General features: G+C 56.3%; 8 protein-coding genes across 8 annotated transcripts; 3 read left to right on the top strand and 5 right to left on the bottom strand.

The window, feature by feature from the left end:
* Positions 1-156: 156 nt before the first annotated feature.
* E0L32_008824 (uncharacterized protein) lies at positions 157-2,100 on the bottom strand (the record flags this gene model as incomplete). Its single annotated transcript, XM_031143721.1, has 1 exon — positions 157-2,100. The coding sequence occupies one exon, from the start codon at positions 2,098-2,100 to the stop codon at positions 157-159; it is 1,944 nt and encodes a 647-aa protein (XP_030991688.1).
* Positions 2,101-2,966: 866 nt separating this feature from the next.
* E0L32_008823 (uncharacterized protein) lies at positions 2,967-4,411 on the top strand (the record flags this gene model as incomplete). Its single annotated transcript, XM_031143720.1, has 2 exons — positions 2,967-3,771; positions 3,828-4,411. 2 exons carry the CDS (start codon positions 2,967-2,969, stop codon positions 4,409-4,411), a joined length of 1,389 nt encoding a protein of 462 aa, XP_030991687.1.
* Positions 4,412-4,965: 554 nt separating this feature from the next.
* Positions 4,966-7,021, bottom strand: E0L32_008822 (uncharacterized protein; the record flags this gene model as incomplete). Its single annotated transcript, XM_031143719.1, has 4 exons — positions 4,966-5,200; positions 5,272-5,850; positions 5,906-6,608; positions 6,667-7,021. The coding sequence occupies 4 exons, from the start codon at positions 7,019-7,021 to the stop codon at positions 4,966-4,968; spliced, it is 1,872 nt and encodes a 623-aa protein (XP_030991686.1).
* A 3,138-nt stretch (positions 7,022-10,159) lies between these two features.
* Positions 10,160-11,442, top strand: E0L32_008821 (uncharacterized protein; the record flags this gene model as incomplete). Its single annotated transcript, XM_031143718.1, has 4 exons — positions 10,160-10,315; positions 10,394-10,839; positions 10,898-11,096; positions 11,152-11,442. 4 exons carry the CDS (start codon positions 10,160-10,162, stop codon positions 11,440-11,442), a joined length of 1,092 nt encoding a protein of 363 aa, XP_030991685.1.
* A 719-nt stretch (positions 11,443-12,161) lies between these two features.
* On the bottom strand, positions 12,162-13,489 carry E0L32_008820 (uncharacterized protein; the record flags this gene model as incomplete). The annotated part of the gene is made up of 2 exons (XM_031143717.1): positions 12,162-13,267; positions 13,339-13,489. 2 exons carry the CDS (start codon positions 13,487-13,489, stop codon positions 12,162-12,164), a joined length of 1,257 nt encoding a protein of 418 aa, XP_030991684.1.
* Positions 13,490-14,442: 953 nt separating this feature from the next.
* E0L32_008819 (uncharacterized protein) lies at positions 14,443-16,043 on the bottom strand (the record flags this gene model as incomplete). The annotated part of the gene is made up of 2 exons (XM_031143716.1): positions 14,443-15,783; positions 15,858-16,043. The coding sequence occupies 2 exons, from the start codon at positions 16,041-16,043 to the stop codon at positions 14,443-14,445; spliced, it is 1,527 nt and encodes a 508-aa protein (XP_030991683.1).
* Positions 16,044-17,610: 1,567 nt separating this feature from the next.
* On the bottom strand, positions 17,611-18,439 carry E0L32_008818 (uncharacterized protein; the record flags this gene model as incomplete). Its single annotated transcript, XM_031143715.1, has 2 exons — positions 17,611-18,174; positions 18,248-18,439. The coding sequence occupies 2 exons, from the start codon at positions 18,437-18,439 to the stop codon at positions 17,611-17,613; spliced, it is 756 nt and encodes a 251-aa protein (XP_030991682.1).
* Positions 18,440-22,300: 3,861 nt separating this feature from the next.
* Positions 22,301-25,206, top strand: E0L32_008817 (uncharacterized protein; the record flags this gene model as incomplete). Its single annotated transcript, XM_031143713.1, has 2 exons — positions 22,301-23,735; positions 23,795-25,206. The coding sequence occupies 2 exons, from the start codon at positions 22,301-22,303 to the stop codon at positions 25,204-25,206; spliced, it is 2,847 nt and encodes a 948-aa protein (XP_030991681.1).
* Between the last annotated feature and the right edge of the window lie 336 nt (positions 25,207-25,542).

Here is a 25,542-nt window from a genome sequence, read left to right as displayed (position 1 = left end):
TGCCATGTTTATCGTAACAAGCGTCTTCTTCTTTCCGAATGCTCTTTGTGAATGCTAATGCTGGTTCATGCTTCTGAAAATGCAAGCCCCTCTCTCCTCCCCTTTCCCTTCTGTCTACCTTGTATCGATGCAGGATCACCTTCTTTCGCTCTCTCATCATCGTCTGCCGCGCCTCGGGTCCAGCGCCTCGGCCCTCCTCGCATCGCGGATCTCCTTGGTGCCCAGGCTGCCGAGGCCGCCCTCGCTGCGGCGCTCCCAGCCGCCCAGCCGGACGACGAGGCAGGTGGCGTTGTCGCCGTCGGACGAGATCTCGGTCGCGTAGTCGACGACGTCCTTGGCGCCCTGCTCGGGCGTGCGGGCCTCCTTGATGACGTCGACGATCTCCTGGTCGCTCAGCGTGCCCGACACGCCGTCCGACATGAGCACGAGGAACGAGTACTCGGCGGGGCCGAGCTCGGTGCGCGTCGTCTCGGGCTCGGCCGACACGCCGATGCGCTTGGACTGCATGTCGCCAAAGGCGCGGCTGTTGGCGAGCCCCGAGATGCGCTCCTCGCCGAACGAGTCGGTGATGAGCGACTCGGCGAAGCGGCGCAGGCGGCGCGACTCGGTCGGCGACGACGGGTGGTGGTCGCTCGTGAGCGGCCGCGCGAGGCCCGTCGCCGTCTCGCAGAGCAGGATGCGCGTGTCGCCCACGTGCGCGACGAGCAGGGTGCTGCGCGCCGACGGGTGCCAGAAGGGCGCGGGCGTCGGCGTCGAGATGAGGGCGATCGAGGCGGTCGAGCCTCCCTTGAAGCGCGCCGGGCCGCCGATGCCCTGTCCCGAGGGCGGCAGGTGCGGGGACCCGAGGACCTCGTCCTGGTTAAGGGGGAAGTCCGCGACGTACGGGTCGTCCGGGTCGGGCTTGCGCGCCTGCGCCGTGATGAAGTCGAGGTCGGCGCGCAGGAACGCGTAGTTGAGGATCGTCTCGGCGCTGACCTGAGTCTCGTTGAACGAGTTCTCGCCCAGGTGAAAATGGGCCGGCTTGAATCGTCGAAAGTACCCGCCGACCGTGTCCTTGTACTGCTTGATAAGCTCGCGCTGGAGTTGCAGAGCCCGGGGTACGTTCGCATTGACGTGGACGGGCTTGTCCGACTTGATCGATTCCATGCGCGCGACCTCCTCCGATACGCCGCCTTCGTTCTGCTCTGGCAGCTCCATTTCTGCCATGACCTCCTGCCCGCTCTTCATTTTGACATCTTTCGTGCTTCCATTTTTTGAGCCGCTCCCTGCGCCAGACGCCTCCAAATTGACCGGCTGCCGGTCTCCATCCGCCTCATGTCCCTTTTGTTCGCTGTCCCGCCTCAAGCTACTCTGCAGTTCAAAGTCCGAAGCAGCCTGCTCGATGTAGCCATGCAATTCGTCCCTCAGAAAGTTGGAACACTCGACGCCGCCATGGCCATCAAACACTGCAAAGTAGAAGATCTGCGGGTCGCCCTTTGAGCTATCTGCATTGATGCCCTCGCCGAGGTTCTTGCTGTCCGACATGGCAGACCGCACCAGCGACATGGGCGCGCGCTTAGCAAACGCCGGCATGTCGATCGTGCCCGCCTGGTTGGTGTCCTCGTTGTACGACCGCGAGCCGCGGGAGTTGTAGGCGCCGAAGTGGTGCTTGGCGCTCCGCAGGGGGATTCTCACGACGGTCAGGTCGCGCATGGGCATGTTGGGCGGGCGGACCGCGGGGCTCGACTCGGGAGTCGGCGTGTGCGGCGTCGATGCCGACCGAGGGAGTTTGTGATGGGTGCCGGGCTTGATGCGAGAGTCCGGGTGCACCGATGACGAGGGCAGGTGTGTCACAAAATAGTTGTGGAAAGTCCTCCGCTGGGTGCTCGTAGAGTAACGTGAGGTTGTTTGCCATGCGGGCGAGCGCATCGCGGCCTGTCGGGAAGGGGCCAGAGCCCGTTTCAGGCGCCCGTTGGACTGCAGCGCAGATGATCCTCCATTCTGGTGTCGGGGCGCGCCGTGAAAGAACGTCGCTACGTAGGCCAGCAAAGCATCGAGGGCGGCATCCGCGTCGCGATTCAGCCCGACGGGGTTCGTCGGATATCGGGGGAGGCGAGCCATTGCCGGGAGCAGAACCGCAGAGGGGCTTCAAAGCCCACCGGCCTCTATTCTCTAGGCTTCGTTAAGATCAAGGACGGTGCCGACGAGAAGAGAGAGGTCCATCAAGCGAGCGTAGATGTGGAAGATCGAGAAGAAGCAAAAATCGAGGCAGCGCGCGGTGATTGCGGCAGGGCTGTGACGTAGGCTCCTGGATCTTCCCGAGGTCACAGTCGGCTAGCTTTCCAGGTAGGGGAGAGTTGGGCAATGTGACAGAGCCTCTTGAGGACTGCCGGTCAAGGAATTGATGTGAAATATGTGAAAGTGTTTTGTATAAAGTCCGCTCCTTGTTTCCAAACATGCCCTAGAAGGGAAGGTTACAGAAAGGGGGCTTTGTAGGGAAAGCGTGATAGTTTGTCGGGATCCGAACGTCGCCGGTTCGTGCCGTAAGGCGTAAGGGCAGCCCCAGTTGTCGAGGGTTCCAAGGCTCCCTCCAGGGGACCATTAGCGGGCAAGAGTAGTTCCCGTGCCCTGAATGACAGGGCGTGCACCCACCCATCATAGGTGAAATGGCTGGCTTAGCCCCCCATTGGATCGAACGGATCTCACTCACCAACCCACTCTTCGGGCTAATCCTGGAACCACACTAGAGCGACGTCACTTCGGTCCAGAATTTTGTCGATTCTGGGCTGACACAGGCCTAGTGCTGGACAAATTTCAAGCAAGGACGCATCTACGAGTACGTGGTTAGGTGAGAATCCATATCAAATAGGTGCCTTTGCCTGTCTTGCCCAGAGAGACTCCACCTCACGCAAGGCGACCACCGCAGGCTTCTATCTGCTCGACACCGTGGGCAATGCAGCGCTGCCCTTGGAGATCACATTGGTGCCATGGATGGTTCACTCCCAGACGATGAACCGCTGCCAGAGGTTATTGTGATTGCATCCGACGGGGATGCTATCCTTGACGTTGTATTCGAGTCGTCTCGCGAGACTCTGACAGCTGCACGCAAGGCTGCCCAGGTCCGGCCAACTCTGCGCGCTCGGGATGGCGCCGCCAAGGCCGTGCCAAAGGCCAGGACGAGGGTGGCGTATAGAGTCAAGGTCGACGCGCTGAGAAAGCACTCCAAATACTTTGATAACCTCTTGGGCGACACCCGTTTCCAAGAGGCAAAGACCATAGTGGATGCTTTCAAGAACATGTCTCTGAGGGGTGTCGAGCCCGCCGAGCTGGAGGATAGAGAGCTCCCTCGAATTCCACTCGGAGACGATGATGAAGCCACGAGATCGGTCGGCAGAGACGTCGTCTTTGCCGAGCTCCTCCGGATCCTTCACCGCAAGGAGACCGTCAAGACGATGAAAAACCCTCCGACCCTGCTGCAACTTAGCATGCTGGCCGTGCTGGCTGATCGTTTTGACTGCAAAGCGCCGGTGTCTGCGTATATGCGCGGCCTGCGGTTCAAATTTCCACAACCGCGCACTCGGGTCCTGCAAGATGAAGGGGGACCTCCAGTCTTGGCTAACGAGGACTCGATAAGGCAGAAGATCCTGACGTCTTGGTTGCTAAACGAGCCAGCCAGGTTCCAGACGGGAACCAAAGAGCTAATCCTCTTTGGCTCTCGCAACTGGAGCCTCTATCGCGAGGATGAGGAATCACAGACTGCCCTTTGGTGGGACTTACCGGACGGGCTTGAAAGTAAGCAAGCCGCGACTTGACCGAGCCGTTCGCTCAGCTTGTTGACTATGGGACAGGAGAGTTGCAGTATCGACGCGAGTGTATTCTGAACTGCATAGCTTCTATCCAGAGCCACTTTCTCGGGCTATACACCTCCCGCACGCGGCAGTGCAAGCTCGGTTATAGCTCAAGCGTCGCCTGCGACTCCTTCCAGCTCGGGGAGATGGTCAGGTTCTTGTCCAACAAGGAGCTCATGTTTCTCGTTGATTTTTCACCTGCGTCCGTAGACCAGGTGTCTGACTGCTCAACTACCGACATATATCACATCCTCTCGACGTTGAAACAATGTCCGAGCTACCAGATTGACAACAACCACACCAACTGTGGGCTCAGAACAAGGATCTTGCCCATCCTTGAGTATATTCACTCCATGCTCTCTTCCAGCATCGTGGCGATCTCACGAAACGCGTGGGAAAAGGACCGGGAAGGCACAAGTTGGGCACCCCGTGGAGATGGCGATGATGGGCATGCCAAAGTCTTCAAATTCACACGGTCCTTGTCCGGTGACCAGCGGCTCCGCTTCGAAGGTGCAATGGCTGCCGACCGTATGGCACGAGAACTGTTCACATCTACAGAGTGGGATTGGACTCCTGAGACGTAACTCCAGGGGTTAGAGGGATATATCAGGTTTCCCGTCTTCGGAGCTGAGCTGGCAAACACCGGGAAAGCAATCCAGTAACGGTAGACCGTTCTTCCTAGAATGACTCCTCCTGTCCTTGACATGTAATAGAACAGGGATCTAGATAGAATAGATGCAATTAGTGAGAAACTCATGCGTCACAGGTTGCCAACGTTCGTCGTTGCTAACTGCTGTGGTGCTGCTGACCAAACCTATGGGTTCCTGCCTCCTTCCGACAGTGCCGAACCGCCGGGTCACCACGTGGAAAATTAAGCTTAAAAATCGGGACCACGAAGCTGCCTCAGTACTGAACCTCGATGTAAGCTGCAAACAGGGAGGATGCCTCTTTTTTTTTTCACTTCATGGGTTTTGACACTTTGATGGGACGTCGTCTAAGGGTAGAAGAGAATCTGAAACAAGCTCAATACGGATACTCAAAGGGTATAGACTCTGCAATTTTCACTCTCCCCATCGGTCTCGACACTGGTCGGGATGACTGAGGCACTTTTCATTATATACACTCCAAGTCAAACATTTTAAGCACGAGCGCTCCCCGAATTACCTCCTGTAGTAGCAGGCACCTCTTGGTTCTCCACCGGGCTGTCTCGGTACTCCTCCGCAGGGGCCGAGTCAGTCTCGGTCACTCCACCGAAGCCACGGAAGGCTGAATCCTTGGGAACCTCAGCAAGGCCGTACCAGGCGACGACGGCGACTCCCAAGATACCGCTGATGCAGCTGAATACCAGAGCAACAATGCCGCGGGCAGTAAACCTATGGTAGCACACAAAGTCAGCCTAAATCTTTGCCACCAGAATAGATAAAAACGGGCAAGTGAGACTTACCCTGCTGGAAGGGGTTGAGGAGGCTCAGGCTGCCCATCGAGATTGAGATAGTCAAGCTGATTGGCAGCAGCATTACCCGTAGTGGAAACGCCAGCCTTCTTGCAGGCATCCAAATGGTCGTCGGGGATGGTGATGTTCTGGAGCGAGAGGGGATCCGTGATAAAGGTCATCATGAGGCCACTGGTCATGTGGAATTCGATGTGGCAATGCATGATCCACACGCCGGCGTGGTCTGCCTTGAACCGGAAGATGAGGAAGGCGTTGGCTTCGACGAGGACGGTGTCGCGACGCATCGGAGTGGGATAGAAATCAGCGGCAGTGAAATTCGAGTCCTCGTAGTAGACGCCGGCTTCATCCGAGCGGTAGATGAGCTGGAAGGCGTGGCCGTGAAGGTGGAAAGGGTGTCTGCCCTTGTCGAGGTTGTTGATCACGACATCCACAATCTCGTCCTTCTCCAGGACGAAGGAATGAGTGTAGGTTCCATATACCTCGGGGTTCGTTGCAAGCTGCCCTGCCGAACGCGCCGTGTAAAGAGTAGGGACTTTGGGTGACTTGTAGGTAATGTTGTTGAAGAAGGCACTGGACACAGTTAGCATTCCGGATGCGCAGAACTACCGAGCACAAGACCACTGACTAGTTGGCACCATCTCCGAGATTCGCCATGATGACATCGAGCTTGATGGTCTGAGCCGGTGTCGGCAGAATGGTCATGTTATCATAAGGGGTCAGAGTTGCATCGTCGAAGGCATCGAGATCATCCAGAGGCGTGTAGTCCGGCAGCTCTTTCTTCTGGTCATACACCAGCCAGCCGGTCACGTTCCAGTTAAGACCAGCAGGCATCGAGTCGAACAAACCCGTGTCCATGCTCGCAACGAACGGGAAGTTCGCCGATGTGTCATTCTTCGTAGTCAGCAAGAAGCCGACTCGCTGCGCTGGTGTGACGTAGATCATATCGGTTTCGGCAGGGTTGTGGTAGACACCGTCGACCTCGATGATGGTCATGTTGTGGCCCTCGAACCAGATGTACATGGCCGCGAAGGCCGCGACGTTGACCAGACGAACAAAGTAGGTCTTTCCCGGCTGGACGGGCACGGTGAGGTTCTGAGTGTCGTTCCACAGCGCCGAATTGGGAACGGGCTCAGCGCCGGTGGGGTTACCCTTGGATATGAATGTTTTCAGGAGGTCCGGCATCTGGTCGTGATACCAGTCGGAGACGGAAAGTACGATCTCCTCATCATACTTGCCCTTGAAGGGGGTCTTCGGGTCGTTGATGACAAGGGGCGCCCTCAGACCATCCGGATATTGGCCTCGAGAATGAGAGTGGTACCAATACGTGCCTTGATAGGACCAACGTCAGCACCCGGGACTCTGAGGATGTCGAGGATTCCTGCTCACCTGGCTGGTTGACTGTGAAGTTGTACTTGATCGTGGAGCCGGGAGGCACGTCGCACTGGGTGACCTGAACGGGCCCGTCCATCTGCGGAGTGCCGACTTGGTAGAGACCGTGGAAATGCGCAGAAGTCGACTGGTTTCCCAGTTGGTTGTCAAGGTTGACGACAATGTTGTCGCCTACATCAGCCCTGATAATCGGCGGCGGCCACTGTCCGTTGACACCGATCACTGGCCGTTCTTGCATGCCATCTGGGTTGGCTGTCACCCACTCGACTTTCATGTCGTAGGTGACAGTCGCAGCATGCGCAGAGGCAACAAAGGCTGCCGCAGAGGCAGCGTAAAGCAAGTGTCTCGCCATGATGCTCTCGACCAGCAATGCTGCGGGTTGTGGGAAGGAAGATGGGTGAGTTTACGGAGCCGCGAGCCACACAGCGGCGATGATGGAACGCGCGAGGTTTTCAGTAATGGACTACGAGCTCTGCTCCCACCCTCGGATCGAGTCGCCAACAGGTCTTCCTGATCCAAGCAAGGCTCTAGGACGGCAAGAAGCGGAATGCAGCTTGGATCGCCTGATCAGCCCTCTGAAATGGTCTTTGTGGCTTGCCGAACTCGGCTCGACTAGAGAGAGAAAAAGCCAGGACCGAGGGCGCATGGGAGGGGCGAAGAGTGGAGAGTCGTTTCACTCCACCACAGCACGCACTTTCACTACCTAACACACTCGAGAGAGTCACTAACACGAAAATTATCTTATCAATCTAACTAGGTGCGAGGTGGGACGGAAGCTGAGGCGCTAAAGCGGCAAGGGTTGCAACCAGCACGGGCTGTTCCCTTCTCTGGTAGGCCTGAACACTGTCGATCGACCTGGGTGAGTGACTAGGGTCGTGTCGGAACGTGCATGAGCGAGGTGGTGGGCCGACTTATCTGATCCGAATTCTCTGAGCAACACCCGACTCCCCGCCTTCTGTACGGCACCCCGAGCTGTTCTCATCGTCCCACCATTGAACGCGGCGCCTCCTCACAAGAACAAGACCGATTCCCTCAGTGGATAGGTAGAAGCTACTGTCTGCCCATTGACTGCCGATTACTTGGCGGAATCCAGATATACCCGTCCCCGAGCTGTCAAGCAGTTGACGTTGGAAGTTCATCCTCACTACCTATACTGCCAAGCCAAGAGGCGGGGGGGCCGTTTTGAGCCCTTGGCTATGTGCCTGAAGTATGGATGGAGTATGAAGTAAAGCAGCAAAGACCAGAACAACCTCCTGGGCCCGGCGCTAGAAAGCTTGTCGAATCCTCCCAGGTCCCCGCATGAGGACCAGCGTGGTGAGGGATGATCGTCCTGAGCGACCACTAGCATAACTCAGGAAGCGAAGAGTTTGTCATGGCTGGGCTCGACGACGGCCACTACGCGCGCCAGAAGCCTCGCCCGATCGGCATGTCCTTCCCGACTCCTGTGAGTACATATCCTTTCACTCGCGAAAAGCACGAGGCGAGACTTCACTTGCATCGAGACCGACAGTAGGTCAATCCGGGCATGACATGCATGATCCCACGGCCTCGGGCGAATCGCTGCCCTCAAGAGCAATCAATATGGTGTACGAAACTCTTGGATCATAGGACGGGCTCCTTTATCCTAGATCTTTTTCTTACAGGTGGGTCGGGCGTTGGAACTGTCTCGCCACTGCCTGCCCATCCACATCTCCAGAAACGTGGCAGACGGCTCAAGCATTGAGTATTGAGTGCTTATCCTGTTAGCACCTACTCAATTGCAAATATGCATGGCCCTTTTCTTTATTCTTTTTTCGAATAAAGTGTCAGACATGGGGCGGGAACCCGAATCTTGTCTTGTGCAGCGAGCACATGCAGGCACCGTCTGTTCCCCTCGGTCCAACCCAAGCAGTTTCGCCCCATTCCTCTCTCTCTGTAACTTGGCTGTGTGAGCCGAGCCATTCCAGCATGCTGCGGGATTTTCTTGATCTGATAAGATGCATGGATAAACTTGCCTACTTCGTAGAATCAGCCCGCAACCCTTACCGAAACTGTAAACCAATGAGTACCGAACCTAGTGGCGGTCTGATGACATGTCATGCAGGCTCAAGCTCCTGGCACCTAGTTCCCATTGGCATCGTATTCAGTCACTTTGACAGAGTACTGGTGGCTGGACCAGGCTGGACTAGTCGGAACCGCCGTTTTCTAGTTTTGGTTTTTGCCGCGTGAACCCTGCGATAATGGTGGATAGCGCTGCAAGGGTTGTCTTTCAAAGCTCCCAGTCCGGACGAAACGAGGCACAAATGGCTCATTAGAACAATGGCTGGCCGCAGACTCGAAAATTCCACCGAAAACGTGCACCACCAGAGAGACATCGGTAACGACAGACAAACAAACAAACAAACGCGGTACTGTGGTATTGTGATCTCAATATGGAATCCCCATCGCGGCGGATGGGGAGCACTGCAGCTATCCCTCCTCCCTCGTGACGGGTAACAGGGGAAACAGGGAGGGGAATGAATGTCAAAGAGCTTGTTCCAAGTCAAGCAACAGACCCTGTTTCTTGGCATCGACCAGCTCCACTCGCAATGCTTGTTTATTGAGAAGTGGGCAGGTCCGGCAGATTCGAAAGTCTAGATCGACAGCACTAGACGACCTGGGACAGGAATCGAACGAGCTATGCCTGCACCAGACCTGTGTCTGGTCTAGCAGCATGCATCCTCGTTTTGGCTGTCTGCTCGCCGTGCCTTCGTTGCTCGAACTCGAGCATCATACCACCTGCAGAGTTTTTTTCAGCCGTTCCAGCGGAGAGCTGAGGAGGTACCAACATCCCAAGCATCCTTGCCGCGAGAAGATGGCCGCGAGCCGTGCCACATGTCTTCCGTTTCAAGAGGAGCCCGTGCGAGTCATTGGGGAGAGTCTCTTGTGTTTTCAAAGCTGCTCCCCACCCTTTGTGATGGACCAGCATGTCCATCTTGAGTAACGTCCTGTTCTCACTCCACATGGCTCTGCAAAATGCCTCTAGAGAAGAGTGACCCCAGTATCGAAATAGTGACCCACGCGGTCGCAAGTTCACAAATTTTGAACACGCCCTGTACGGAGTATGGAGTTCGTAGTTCGTCTCGCTTGTTCAGGAAGCTCATTTGTCGAGTGGCCTTCCGCGACCGGAGCAAGGGTGCGGTGGTGGATGGCACCCCGGCCGTGTCCCAACCTCGGAAGTTCACAAGTTCAGAAGTTCCCCCCCACCCCTCGTGGTATTCGCCTAATTATCTGATCATCGTTATCTGATGGATCGATAATCTTTCCCGCCCTTTTGGGAGGTGCCGGGCTCAGGCTGTTGCATAAGAGGGGGTGGCTCAACAATTTACCCTTCTTACACTCTTCTCTGCTCCTCGTGACATTTTTGATTATTGTTTTTATCGTAGACAAGCTAGATAGGCAGCTTTGGAGGCACACGCTGTCATCGTCTGTTGAACCATCCTCAACTGAAAGCATTGTCTCGTCTAGCACCATGGCCGTCGACGTCTTTTCAGTCCCGGTCTTCCTCATCGTCTTTCGAGAGTCGCTCGAGACTGTGATCATCGTCGCAGTTCTTCTAGCGTTCTTGAAGCAGACCTTGGACGGCCCCAACCAAGACAAGCAAGTATACAAGAAACTTGTTCGCCAGGTAAGTAAGACTGCTATTGTCTTTCCCAGTCGACGCCCATACCTGGACTGAACACCGACGAGCTAACCCGCGGTCAAGGTATGGTTTGGAGTCGGGGCTGGTCTGTTCATTTGCCTGGTCGTCGCTGGCGGTCTCATTGGCGCCTTCTACACCGTCGGCGTCAACAACTGGGAATCAACTGAGATGAACTACGAAGGAGCTTTCAGTCTGATCGCCAGCGTCATCATCTCGGTCGTCGGCGCTGCGCTGCTTCGCATCGGCAAAATGCAAGAGAAGTGGCGTGTCAAGCTGGCCGAAGCTCTCGAGGCTCCTGTCGGCAAGAAGATCGGCAAGATCGCCTGGGTGAGGCGCATTCTCGAGAAATACGCCATCTTCATCCTGCCCTTCATCACCGTCCTGCGAGAAGGCATCGAGGCAATCATCTTCGTTGCCGGAGTCACATTCGGAGTCTCGGCCAAGTCCGTACCGCTGCCGGTCGTGGTCGGACTCATCTTTGGCATCTTTGTCGGCTATCTGCTCTACAAGTACGTCGTTGACCAGAGACTTTTGACAATATTCCCGGCGACTAACTTGCTACTACAGGGGTGGTGCCACCGCCAAGCTCCAGTGGTTCCTGGTCTTCTCGACCTGCCTTTTGTACCTTGTCGGTGCCGGCCTGTTCTCTCGCTCGGTGTGGTACTTCGAGCAGCAGAAGTGGAACGACGTCATTGGCGGCGACGCTGCCGAGCTGGGCAATGGACCAGGATCGTATGACATCAGCAAGAGCGTCTGGCACGTCAACGTAAGTCCCTGAGCCCACACTCCCCCTCGACCAGAGCGAGACTGACCATTCCCAGTGCTGCAGCCCGGAGCTCAACGGCGGACAGGGAGGTTGGGGAATCTTCAACGCGATTCTCGGCTGGCAGAACTCGGCCACCTATGGCTCCGTCATCTCGTACAATGTGTACTGGATTGTCGTCATCAGTGGCTTCGTCTTGATGCGTTTCAAGGAGGTCAAGGGCCACTACCCCTTCATGGCCCCGAAGAACGGAGTGCAGAGACAAAAGTCGCCCAGCAATGACAGTGCGAACAGTGCTGGTGGCGTACAAACTAAGAATGGCGTGGCAGAGAAGACTGTCACGGCGTAGTTCGAGCCAGCCCAATCAGGTTCGACGACGGGCTTCAAAGAGCATCATTCTTGATGGTGCACATAACAGTGTAACAAGCTGAGGGTTCGAACAGATGCAAACCAAGCATGACGGGTCGGATCAAACCAAAAAATGGTGGACTTGGGCAAGTGAGTTGTAATCTAGATGACTATCTTCAGCATTGAAAATTGAAGGGTTTCTATACATTTCATCACATGTCAGATGGCGTCTACTTATTTGATCACGACCATGAAGCAATTAAACTACGCCCTATCGAAGGACTTGATCCCATATGTAGAGTTGAGAATGAGGTCTCCCTTTGAAATATTCGGGGAGAAAGGGGGTAGTACCGAAGATATATAACAAGAAGTAAAATTGAGCGTTCAATTCAGGGAATTGCTGTTGATTAACTGTAGCACTGTAAAAGGACTTTCGTTGCTCGATACTTTTGACGGGTGATCTGAATAGAGGTTGTAGTCTATCATGTCCTATTTCTCTTAAGGAAGATGACCCTAACCATGAAATCAGACAATACTGTCAAGGCTTTCTAGTGGATGACCCCCTTTCCTCTTGTACCCTGACCAGCCACATAACAAGGCCAACAAGATGAAGACTGCCCGCCCCTAGCCAGAACGTGGTAATGAACATTCGGTCTAACTTCAAGCCGACATCTCTGCAACCTACATAGAGGTTGACGCCACGCCCAGCAAAGTTCAGGGTTATGTTGCTTCTTCGTCCCTGCTTGATAGCGATAAACCGATGCCCTCGCAAATCCTGCCCTTGTTAAACCACTTGACGTGAGGCAGCATCTCTGTCGTAACCCATCGTGCGGTGGTAGTGTGAGTGCTTCCTTCACCAAAGGGATCGAGCCCTTTGTCTCTTCTCAACCTCTCGCTCGGCCCATCTCCCAGATGAAGCCCCTCAACATCTTCCTCCAGCGACTCACCATCCTCATTTCGTACGAAACTGGTCCTTCCGTCTGCAAGAGCCTGGAAGACCACAAGCTGGTCCTGCAGGAACTCGTCTACCGTGCCCCGTAGGTCGACCTCCCGTGCCAGGTCCCGCGTCACCCTCCGGGCGATCGCCTCACCGAGCGCTGTTCTCGACATCTTCTTCCGCGGGCCGTCCCACAGGACGTCCCGGCCCCAGCGCAGGCCGCCCGACGACTTGGCCACGCAGAGGACGTACATGCGCGAGTCGTGGCCGCTCTCCTCGAGCGCCACGAAGCTGAGCTCGGCGTCGGGGAACAGCGCGCCGAGCCGATCCGCCAGCTGGGCCGTCAGATGCGTGTGCATGTCGCTCGGCGTGATGATGGATATGTCGACGGTCTTGATCTCAAAATCCTTAGATGTCGGCACGGCCTTCGGCGCCGGGTCTCGTAGCTTGAGCATCTGTCCCGGCCGCAGAGGGTGGATCTTGAACCAGACGTGGCCTCTCGTCTGCGGGCCTTGGGAGAACCCGCGCTTCAGCAGACGCCTCTCCACGCGGATGCCGAACTGGTCCTCAAGCACCGGCATGAGAACCTGGTCGAGATACTCGTAACTCAGGGAGAAGGACACATTGGTGCCCCCGCTGATGTCCACCTCGATCGGCTCGCCCTCGTCGTTCCCTGCGAAGAGTAGGAACGGGAAGATGGCCTGGAAGATGAGCAGCGTGCTGGCGGCGCCCGAGTCTGCAGAAATGCTGATCTTGCGGTCTTTCAGGTCGCATGGCCGGAGCCGCGGCCGGAAGTCGATTGTGCTGCTCCCGACGGAGAGGCCGTCGTGATCGGCCTGGGTGACCTTGGCGAGCCACGCAAGTGAGGTGACATGCTGTGACTTCAGGCCTAGAAATTATTTCTCCTTGCGTAAGCGAACTAAAGATTTAGAGGTGGTCTTGATGTGCAAGGTGTCATACCTCCCCCGCGAGGGCCTGCGCGGTTGCCTCTGACGTGAACAATGCGGAATGGCTGAGATGTGACGGACGAGAGGGCCGCCGCAATCCGGACCACTTGGCCTCCTCCTTCTCCGGTCCGGCCATCCAGTTCAACTGGCTTTACTTGTTTCATCTCGCGTTATAGCCAATTCGTAAACATGTATGTGCTGACGAGGGACAGTTGAGCAACACCTTATGGCTGTTCAGCAGAGAATAGGGTGGTTATGAAGTATTGATGATCTCGCAGATGTGAACTGACAAAGCTGATTTCACTCGTTGCTTGGCCTGCCGGCGCCTGGTATATAGCTACAAAAGCTGTGTGGCCAATCAGTGCCTATGCGTTACTACTGGGTGAGAGGCAAGTTGGTGATCGTAAATGCGAGGTTCGGCGCACTCTAGGCCCGGCTTTCAGGCGCTCGTCTCCGTCTCGGCAATACGAGCTGCAAAACAAAAAGAATCGGTGTTGTATTTCCCGGAAGTTCGTAATTTCGCCCTGAATATTTCAACATCGAGTCTTGTGAAATTCGGAGCCCTTTGAGCGATGCACTTTAGGTGGCGAAGTAAACAGATCAAGTTCCGGCGTGACTCACTAAAGGTCGCTGTGACAATTCCCGTCCAGCCTCAGCCTCACAGCAAAGCAACTACAGAACTTGTCTAGAAGATCAGGATGTCAGCAGTCAATCTCACAGGCAAGTCCCATTATCTTCAATTTAATCATTTCTGAATGCCACTCTCGCTGCACACTCAGCTTGTCGCGAAACGAAAAAACATGGGCAGAACGATGATCACTTAGACTCTTTTGTCCCCGCTCCAGAGTTTCAAAGCAGATTGGAAGATAGACTTCTCACTTGATATTCTGATTTGCTATCTCTTAGTGCATGCTGATTCGATTGATTCGATTGCATACATGTTGGCCATTATAGACACCTGAAAAAGCCATCAGGACCAGGTCAGAGATCATAAAGTATCCAAGAAATAGAGACTAGCGAGCAGGTTCGTCTACAATGTGTCTCTCACTACGCCAGCAGTGAATATGCCGTGGACGACTGGGTGATTCCATGTCCTGCTCCGCCATCAGTAGTAGTTTCACCTATATTTCTCAAAGGCCTCGGCCTCTTTGAGCCGGCGCTCGACGCGTTCTATAGTCTCTGCATCGTACAAGTCTTCCAATGACTTGCTGCCTAGCAGAACCTCCTTGAGGTGGATCACCGCCTCGTTCTTGGTCATGCAGACCAGATCCGACAGCCGGAGCTTGGCCGACTTTTGCTCGTCGGCGCCCTCGCCCAGCCGCAGCAGCATGGCCTCCCGCGGCCGGCTCCACCTTATCAGGCTCAGGCGCGTGGGGATGTGCGTGATGGCGCTCCGGCCCTGGAAGATGTCCTCGGCCAGAAAGGCGACGTCGCCGGCCGTGATGGGCACCTTGAGGCCGACGGCGACATCGGGGTCATCGGGGTTCTGGGCGCGGGCAATCTTCTGCTCGGTGCTCTGGACGCCGGCGAGGAGCTGGTCATAGAGCTTCTCACGGCCCTTGCCCGCGGCGTAGTCGAGCGGGTAGCCCGTGACGCTGAGGATGACGTGGTTGGCGGCCACGTAGCCAAAGACGGCGGGCATGGTGCCCAGCACGGGGAGGATGCGCACCCGGAAGTCGGCCAGGGGGCCGAGCTCCCCAATCTTGCCCTTCTGGAACTGCTCCTCGGGCAGCGGCAGCAGCTCGGCCTTGCCCTCGCCCGTCTTCTCGGTCGAGAAGACCGTGGGGATGCCGCTCGTGACCCCCAGTAGCTTCAGCCGCCTCCGGGTCGCCCTCGAAAGTGAGTCGTCGGTGCCGACGCTGATGTCGCCGACTGTGACCTTTGTAGGGTCGCTCTTGGTGCCCGCGCCCATGGCCGAGATGACGGGCACCTTGTTGTCGTGGCAGTACTTGAGCAGCGCCACCTTGGTGTCGATGTTGTCGATGGCGTCCACGACGAAGTCGGGCTTCTGCCCGTCAGACCAGGGCCCGAGGAGGCCCTCGGCGCTGGCGCCGTCGAACTTGTGTATCCGCATGTCAAAGTGCACCCAGGGCGCCACGGCGAGCAGGCGCTTCTGCAGGCACTGCACCTTGGGCGAGCCGACGTCGGCCAGCGTGGCGACGGCATGCCGGTTGAGCGAGCTGAGCGAGACCTGGTCAAAGTCGATGAGGCGCAGCCGCGAGACGCCAGACCGCGCGAGCGCCGTAGTGCAGTGCGAGCCGACGCCGCCGCAGCCCACGACGATGATGAAGGCCTTGCGGAGCTTGTCCAGGCCCTCGGGCTTCAGGAAGACCCTGTTCCGCGCCAGCTGCTCCAGTATCAGATCGTCATCGTAGTCGCCGGCCTGCGCACGCTTCGCGAGGGCCTCGTCCCGCTGGTCTTCGTCGGTCGGCGGTACGAGGGTGCCGAAGCTTGTAAGCTGTACGTTGGCTACAATGTCAGTCACGGAAGGAAACGGGGTGACGGCTAGCAAAACGGAAAAGATGGGCTGACCTGTGCGCTGTTCCTGTCGTCCTCCAGAGCAGGGATTGAGCTCTTCAGGCGCGACACCCGCTCCTCCCGCGCCAGCTGCTGGTAGCCGATGATTGCGCCGGCGACCACGGCGCCGGACACGAGAGCTGTGGCTGCGAACTGAGCGTGGGTGCTGGATGCGGCCCGCGACAGGAACGACTGCGCCATGGTCGGAGAAAGTAATTGAGACTGCCCAGCCGCGTCTGAGTTCCTTCCCCGAGCCCTGCTCTCGTCTTGTACTACAGCTCGCTAAGGTCAATGGCCGCTGCCAATGCAAGAATCCATGGATGCATCACAAATTCATTGCCAATCGCCAAATCGTATTTTGCCCATAAAAGTCATCCAGCGACTTGGAAAGTGGGTCTTTGTACTAGAACGGACCCCCAGCACGTCTTTCGGGGTCCGTTTCCAACCAAATCATAGTCCGGAATACACAACGGAGTGTCTCGCCCCACAAAGGTGGAAGAGGCCGATCAGAAGACGTTGGCCGTGCAAGCTGATGGCTGAAGGCGGCGTACTTGATCATATATCTTTCAATGAAACTATCTATTGATATTGCCAACTTGTATTACGCAGATCAACCTATCACTTACCGCTTGGATAAAATTATACGTCTCTAATCTGGAGTATTGCTTGGAGCTTGGATTAATGATCGTCAAACTATAATAAGTCTTACTCTCCTACCTTAAGGTCATTATACCTACTTGTATTCAATAATACCTTGGTGCTTACTCAACCTGTCGGGTACAAGCCGAGTTACACTGTATATTAGGCATAGTTGAAGAGACACAGTGAACACAATACCCGTGTTCCAGAGACACTATGACGGCTACCAGTGATAAGGCTATTATAAACAACAATAAAACCAGCATCATACTACTTGGTATCTACGACAATGAGGACCAAACAATGACAGATGTTATTTCTGTCTTGTCTCATAAGAACTGACACTGGTTGCTCCCCGCGATGTGCACATCCACAGAGCTGGACCGACAAAACGAAACATCACTCAATTTCTATGTTGGATATGGCATTGATTTGAAGAATAACATCGTCATATCACATGCGAGACTTCCCCTCATCAATTGCCCCCCTTGCGCACAAGGGGTGAGCTGATGTGGTCTTAGCCTAACTACTATGTATCCCAAGGTGTCCGCATACAGCATGTCACTAGCTAGTTCCAACACAACGTAGTAGTCCAGCCAGAGACTGGCACAGGGGTTCTGGGAGGAGTATTCGGGGTATGCAGACTATATAGTGTGACATCTATAACCCTATGCAATCTTGAGAACCATTAGCTTAGATCAGATCTAACTTGATGTGAGTTTTCTTACTTATCTTTGCCGACTATAGGGTTCCAGCTCTGGCTCTAATAAAGGTAAGCTTCAAGATACGGCGTTGAAAGAGTGACTGGGCAATCCCAACTCATTGTGCCAACCTGAAGGTACTATACTTGTCCACGATCCGTTGAAGAGTATCACGGCTACTCACAAGATGATGCCGTTGACCAAGTCAAGTCATGTTCGAGAGTATAGTAGTAGCTGGACATGCCTGCCCCGTTGTTCTCGGAAACGAGAATCCAGAGGGCTCAAAAACGGTGCTACAAGACAAGATCGATGTTGAGCTTGGCATCAATCTCGGTTGTCCATAGTGCTACCAAGACGCGCTGCAAATACTGGACCGCTTTTTATGCATGTCATCGCTGGCTCTGTGCAAATCGCACCCTTTCCTCGCTTCATTCCAAAGCTTCGCGGCCAATATCAATCCAGTCAGCGTAAAGAGGGGCACGATCTAGAAGTGTCGCGCGAACAGCGCGCAGGCACTCCTCTTTGCGGTACCGATCGATGTCTGGCCATCCATGCTCACGATAGATACCCGGCAGCACGTCGAGCATCTCTCCGACACCCGGAGGGGCCCGCAGCCAGACATCACGGACTGTCCAAGGAGTAAAGGGTACAAAATTCAACTGACGATACTGATCCTTGAGCATCTCGAAGAAGTCGAGGATGGCCCAAGCAGCCGAGGCGTACCGCCATGTCTCATTGTCAGGTGCCCAATCAAGCATATCGTCTTGCACCATCTCCTGTGACGAAGTCTCCCGGATCTTGTCCCAGCACTCGTACCAGTGCACTATCCCGGCCTCGACATCGAGGAAGATGTAGGGCCGCTCGACTCCACCAACAGTCAGCCCCACAACGTGAGATGGGATATCTTCGCTGAAATCTAGCCCCTCACTCTGAGTAGCATGCTTCACGTCTTCTCCGTCCCAGTGGCCGGCGACGATTCCGTTGCAAAGCTCCTGCCAATTCGCAAAAGCGGCCCCGGTGATACACTGCGGCCTCTCTGGGCGGTGCGACAGGGAGCGGACGTACGGGAGGTAGCGAAGAAGCTCGACGACCTCGGCTGACTTGCATGTTTTCCGCCGTGATGGCAGGCCAGCCATCCTGGGGCGGCTCGACCGCTTCCGACTGGTGTAGGTACAAAGCAGCCAGGAAGTGGTAGTAGTCGCGGAAGACGGCGATGGTCGCTTGGCGATCGTAGCTGATATCCTTGAGCCAAGGCATGGTGACATGGCGGGTGGAAGCTGCAAACCAATGCGGAGATCGCAGTGAACCGGCAGCCGTACATCACCATCACCGCTCACGCGCACGCGGCTGACCCGCTACCGGAACACGGGGCACGGGCGAACCCATGCCGGCCAAGTGCGATTGCTCCTGCGGGCCCGGCTTTTGGATACATTGAGGACATACTGCGGCGGATCTTTCTTTCCCATCGGTAGGTTTTGCGACCACTTTGTGACCGTGGCATGGCAAGATGAGCGAGAACGTGAATGTGGGCAAGGGAGCCAGCATGCCAAGTGCTGATAGGCGCGGGATTTGAAGATAAGACAGCGTGGAGAAAGGTTGTTGGATCACTGCAGAGAATCCAACCTGGCGAAGCTACGTAGAAGCCAAACTCCCCAATCACCCCAACCAGCCTGCCTTGAGAGATCGCATGCAAGGGTTGCCCAACGCGCTGGGAGAGCGGGTGTTGATCCTTTACATTCTCGGTGCCTTGTGCAGACAGCCGGAGGTCGGAGGTGAATCGATTTGCGGGACTGGACAACGCAACCCGCCACCCACCTGACTGACCTGCGGGCGATCAATCATGAATGGCAAGTCCTCGATCAGGCCGCCAACGGTGAGGAGGAGCGGGAATCCCTTAGAGAGCAGCGTCGGGGCAGTACCCTCGGAATGGCACGAGCATGGTGTGGGTTTTGGCTTAAGAGGGATAGTTGTGAGGGCAGCTCAACACCAACGGGTCTTTTTCCTGATCTTTCTTCTGCTATCTCTCGCGATGCCAGGGCATGCATAGCTAACCCTCATACAGTGTCTTGATGTGCTGTATTTGGCCACGACTGACAGGACTTGATCTTTGGGGCATGTGAATAGACCGAGGTTTGGTCGAACATCTCATCCAGATGATCATATTCATATCTGGTAACGCATCCAGAAGCTAACAAACGCACCAAGCCGATCGCACAGAAACGTATCCGAGGAGTCCGCAGCAACTCTGCGCTTTTGGCGTCATCCAACTCGGAGGGCAGATGGTTGACGCAGCTTGCGGAGCTTGCGAGCTTATATGTGAAGTTGGCGAGTCGGTAAGATGCCGCTCAATCCCTCGAGGTTGGCAGTACGCAGTCTCGTCCAACCCTATTCTGACTGTCAAATCTGGACCCGTTGAGTATTTGGTATTCCACTTGAGTAGAAGATGGGGGAGTCTCCATAGCGAGCGGCGAGGCGGAGCGAGCTGAGGATACTGGGCCCCCGCCGCGTCACCTATCATAATAATGATAGACACTTGTGAATGCAGATCATTCACGCTTTTCGACGGTGAGTCTGGATGGAACAGCGGGCTCTCCCAGGATGCTACCCCGTTTCACAATCAAGCCTCTACATAGGTAGGGAGAGAGACAGATCTCGTCAATCTCGACAAGAAACGACCCCTGGATTCCAGATCTGAACACGCGCAACTGCCCGTGAAGATATGTACAAAGTCGTTCACAAGCCGTACGCAGTAATGACCTACATTCCTCCAGTGCGTCACAAGGGAAGACCGCTTCGAGTGGAGCTGGTGTGTGGATTCGATGATGACCAAACCGGGCACAGAATGGGGCTTTGGAGATCCAAGATCGTGTTTCGGTCCGGTGCACTATCCTCTTTCTGTCCTCGAGCTACAAGTAGATTGCAAAAGACTCTTCTCCAAGGAAGCCATCTCGGACCTTCTATCGTGGCCCTGGCCCTGGCCCTGGCCCTGTAAGGCCAGGCGAGGCGAGGCGAGGTTGCTTTCAACAAAACAGAAATTTTCAGCGCCTACGATAAAAATAGGCCAAGCGGCCTGCCATGACGCGGTGGAACACATTCCGCGCTTCAGTGGCTCGACTAGTAGCCGCCACGGTGAAGAAAATCCAGGAACAGGCGTTGTGTGGCGACGAGACTATTGAGAGAGAGACGTGTTGAGAGGTCAGGAGAGGGCTTGTTGAGTGCATCTTGCGCCATCTGGTCCAACCACATTGCGCATCGCTAGGACTACAAGTAGTTACCTTCTTCGCAAGGTGATCAGCAACGCCATCCATCATCTCGTACCTGCACACCGTGTGCAGTTTTTTTTTTTTTTTTTTTTTTTTTTTTTTTTTTTTTTTTTTTTTTTTTTTTTTTTTTTTTTTTTTTTTTTTTTTTTTTTTTTTTTAATTTTTCCTTCTCTTCTCTCGATCCCTGTGGAAGACTATGGCGTAACGGAGTGGATGCCGGTGGAACTCTTCAGTGGGGTCCGGATGGGGAGGAGGGAAAGCCGGGAGTGGTGGGCTGGTGTGCGCTTGTTCGTATGTTACGTCGATGGACATTCAAGGGGCCGCGATCGAGGCTCTGGCAGCCAATCCATGGATCTATGGATGCATTTTGTGGGCAGCCCGACCCTGAGCCCGGCAGTGGGGCCCGCCTGACGCAGGGGTTGGGGCTTGGTGAAACACCCACAAGAGGGATTCCGTACACGCTGGGAGGCACTGGAGGGTCCGTCTCTCAAGGAAGGTCTCCCAGCTGGACCAAGCAGTTCCAAGCTTTAAGCCATTTCATCCACTCACCCATGGATGGGAACCCGTCACGGGTCCGCGGTCCCTGACTGCCTGGCTGGCTGACGCGCCTGTCAGTGTTGAACTTGTCCCCGGTCTTTGGTCTTGGTCATTCATGGCATTGCCGCCTCTCTGTTCCAAGAAGCATGTACGTACCCAATGGTACCCTACCTAGGTACTTGTACTACTGACCCCTGAAAATGAACAACAGCCGCAGGCGGCATGGATCCAGGCATGGATGATGGATGGATGGATGGATGGATGGACGGTTCAGGGACCAACGGCGTGCCTCACCTGCAGCGGCCTATCCATAGCTCAACCGGGCTTTTCGTCCACTGGAATCCAGCTTGCGAGGTCCCTTCATTTCGCTGCCGCCCCTCCATCGCGAGAGGACCGGGCAGGATCTCACGATGGAAGTACAAGTAAAGTAGGTAGGTACCATGTGCCTGGGTGCTGAGCTTGATACGGCCTGGTTGTCGGGAACGTATCTGGATGGAGAGTAGTCTTGCAAGTCTCGATTTGGCGTTCCCAATTCCACTCCACTAGTTAGTGGCTCCTCCAAAAGAAGAGAGATCCTCCAGAGGAAGAAAAGCAATGCAGAATTCAACTTGAAGATCAGATCTTCCCACTCTTGCGCTGCCGTGCCTGTGAGTCTCCACTCCCGACACGAAAGGACCCCGAACTACATTTTGTACTAATTCCAGCTACAACCCCCGCCGCCTCACTGGTCTTCCAGAAAGAACCTCCTCTCGTTTCATCATCTTTGTGTCTATTTTTTCCTCCCTATTTTCTCACTTGTCTTCCATCATCCAGTCGCTCGCTCACCCTCACCGTCACCCTTCTTCTCGATCGCGGGTCTGACGAGTAGTAATCAGCTCTGCCTCTGCCTTTTTTCTCTCTTTCCTCCTCCAGTGCTCTCAGAGACCAGCCACACAGCCGGTTGCGTCACTGGTCTCTCACAGTAGAAACCTCGAAACGAACAAAAGGAGGTCCCTTGTTACTCCTTTATCGCGGTTTCACGATACGACACTCAAGGTTTACGCGTATTTCCTTTGTGCGGACCACACACCCCTTTCCGGATCTGGGTGAGGGATCTGAGATCCTCCCCGTCCAAGGCCACCACGCCTTTTTTTCGGTGCATATTGGTGCAACACCTGGCACCTCCTGAAACGCTCCACATTCGATTGTGGTGAGAGCTCTCACCACGCCCAGCGAGGCCACGCTCGCGTCTAGCACCGACGCAGTCTGTCCTCGATCCCTTCCCGAGCGCCATTTCAACGGCTTCAAATCAATGAGCTCGCCTCGCTTCCCGCAAAGCATGGGCTTTATGCAGCTCCACAACCGCCAGGGCGACGGGCCCGAAGGCGATATCCCTCTGACCAAGGTCAAGTCCAGCGCCAGCTCCACCGGCGCCCGGAGGCCCAACCAGGCTCTCGAGTCGCCCGTGACCAGCATGGACGGCGACGAGAAGCAGGCCATGTTCCGCCGGAGAGGCCCGGCCGGTCGCCGGAGGGCCAGGCAGGACGAGCCCCTCCACCGCCGCGACAGCGGCGAGGCCAGGCTGAACCTCATGGGCCGCCTCTACAACAAGGTCGTCTCTTTCTCCCCCATCACCCGCTACCTAGTCTACGTCTTCCCCGTCGCCATCCTCCTTGCCGCCCCCATCGTGGTCCTGGCCGTCACCGGCAACACGCAGACCATTCCTCTCAACCACATCATTGTCAAGAACGGTGACACCGAGCAGCGTATCGACGGAAAGCCCCTGTTCTATCTGTTCGTGTGGATCGAAGTGTCGTGGCTCAGTGTTTGGGGCGGCAAGATCATTGCCTACCTTCTTCCCTCCGTCTTCATGTTCTTGATCGGCGTCGTCAGCTCGGGCACCCGCAAGTACGCCACCGTCCTCCGCGCTCTCGAGATCCCCGTCTCCCTATTAATCTGGGCCGTTGTCTCCTACCTGGTCTTCCGTGTCTTCTTCCCCGACCAGCGCTTCGAGTGGATTGACGTCCTCACCAAGATCCTCGGCGCTCTGATGGTGTCGTCCATCGTCTTCCTCGTCGAGAAGGCCTTCGTCCAGCTCATCAGCATCAGCTACCACCAGAGGTCTTTCGCCAACCGCATCAAGGATTCCAAGCACGAGGTGTACCTGCTGGGTCTCCTGTACGATGCCTCCCGCGCCCTCTTCCCCATGTATTGCCCAGAGTTTGCCGAGGAGGACTATGCCATCAACGATAGCATCGACATGAGGCTAGGAATCAAGCGCGGCCACAAGAAGTCTGGGTCGGTCACTCCCATGGCGCTCATCGGCAATGTGGGCGCCGGCGTCGGTCGCTTGGGCGACAAGGTCACCTCGGTCTTTGGAAACATCGCCTCCGAGATCACCGGAAAGCAGGTCTTCAACCCCAACTCGGCCCACTCGGTCGTCGTCGAGGCCCTCGAGAAGGTCCGGACTTCCGAGGCACTGGCCCGCCGTATTTGGATGTCCTTCGTCGTGGAGGGCAATGACTCCCTGTCCCAGGACGACATCGAGGAAGTTCTGGGCCCTGCCCACCGCGAAGAAGCCGAGGAGTGCTTCATTGCTATCGACGCCGACCAGAACGGCGACATCAGCTTGGACGAGATGATCCGCAAGGTCGTCGAGATTGGCAAGGAGAGGAAGGCCATTACCCACAGCATGAAGGACATTAGTCAGGCCCTCGCTGTCTTTGACAAGGTGCTCCTCTTTGTCGTCCTCCTTCTCGTCATCTTCATCTTCCGTAAGCAAAGATCGCCCCTCCTGCTTCATACTGTGCACCGCGGCTAACATGGACGACAGTCACTTTCTTCCAGAGCAGCTTTCTCACCACGGTCGCCACCGCCGGTACTGCGCTGCTGTCCCTGTCCTTCGTGTTTGCTGTCACCACCCAGGAGTTCCTTGGCTCGTGCATCTTCCTCTTCGTCAAGCACCCCTACGATGTCGGCGACCGGGTTGACATTGTGGGCCCCGAGAAGGAGCAGCTCATCGTGGACAAGATCTCGCTTCTCTACACCGTCTTCCGCCGCATCGACAAGATGCAGGTGGTGCAGGTCCCCAACATCGTGCTGAACAACCTGTGGATCGAGAACGTGACCCGCAGCCAGGCCCAGACCGAGGTGATTGACGTCAACATCTCGTTCGATACCTCGTTCGAGGACATCGAGCTCCTGCGCACCGAGATGGAGAATTTCGTGCGCCACCCGGACAACTCGCGCGACTTCTTCCCCGACTTCTCCATCGGCGTCTACGGCATGGGCGACCTGGACAAGCTGCAGCTCAAGGTGGCCATGAAGCACAAGTCCAACTGGCACAACGACTCCATCCGGGCCACTCGCCGCTCCAAGTTCATGTGCGCCCTCATTCTCGCTCTGAAGAAGGTCCCCATCTACCCGCCTGGAGGCGGTGGCGAGCCTCTCGGCGGCCCCTTCAACCCCACCTACTCTGTTGCCGTCTCCGACGAAGTCGCCGCGGCGTCGCGCGACAAGGCCGCCGCCAACAAGGAGGCGCTGCGCATGGTCCCGACCAAGCCGGCGGAGCCCGAGGCCGGCCCCGGCGGCATCGAGAACGAGAAGCGAGCCGCCGACGCGCTCAACACGCGCGACCCGGCGGCCCAGGCGGCCAGCGCGTGGGGCCCGACCCTCGACGACAGGACGCTCGGCTCGCGAGACGACTCGCTTGAGCGCAAGCGGTCCCACGACATCGAGACGGTCCGCCAGGAGCTGCTGTCCAAGACGCAGAGCCAGCGCGGCCGCCGGCAGGCCGGCCAGGGCCTGCCCCCCAACGCCGCCCTGGGGTCGACGCCCTCGGTCCGCGTCCAGCGGCACGCCTCGAAGCGCGACAACGACAACGGCAGCTTCGACGTCGAGTCACAGACGGGCGGCCCGGCCGGCTTCGGCGCCAACCCGTACGGCAACATGACCACCACGGTCGCGGGCGGGGCCGCCGCCGCCGCCACCACCACCTCGCCGTACTCGGCGTACGGCGCGGGCGCGGGCCAGTCGTCCCTGGCGCCCCAGATGTCGAACAACAGCAACAACGGCGGCGGCGGCAGCAGCAGCTTTGCCGGCATGCACGGGGTCGCCTCCGCGCCGCCGCCTCTGCAGACGGCCGTCTCGGGCGCGGGCCGGGACATCACGGGCAACTCGCGCCCGCCGCAGGCCGGGCCCTCGAGCCAGCAGCCCCCGCAGTTCCGCGGTCAGCAGCCGTTTTAGGAAGGGCGGGCCCGACCACTTTCCTTGCATCGACAGAGTCTTGCTTTGCGGCGTTTCGCGAGGTCCGAGGGGGGTAGCAGTCCCACCAGCAGCAGCGCTCGGGACCGTAATTTCGTGTTTGAAAAGGAGTCGAGATTGCAGCATTACCACAGCTTTTACTAGGTTTTCCATGAATTGACGGCCCCCGTTAGTGGTTTCCCTCCCCCTTCCCACACACACCGTTTGCATATAGACAAGAGAATGAAATGAATGGTATCGTCTTTTAGAAAGAAAAGGAAAGGAAAGAGGTGGTTGCATGATAAGGGGGGTGGGGATCTTTGTAGTGTTTAGACTCTA

Source organism: Thyridium curvatum (genome assembly GCF_004353045.1).
Source record: "Thyridium curvatum strain D216 chromosome Unknown NODE_60_length_267819_cov_83.081011, whole genome shotgun sequence".
NCBI classification, from domain to species: Eukaryota; Fungi; Ascomycota; class Sordariomycetes; order Thyridiales; family Thyridiaceae; genus Thyridium; species Thyridium curvatum.
This window is presented reverse-complemented; position numbering and strand designations above follow the sequence as displayed.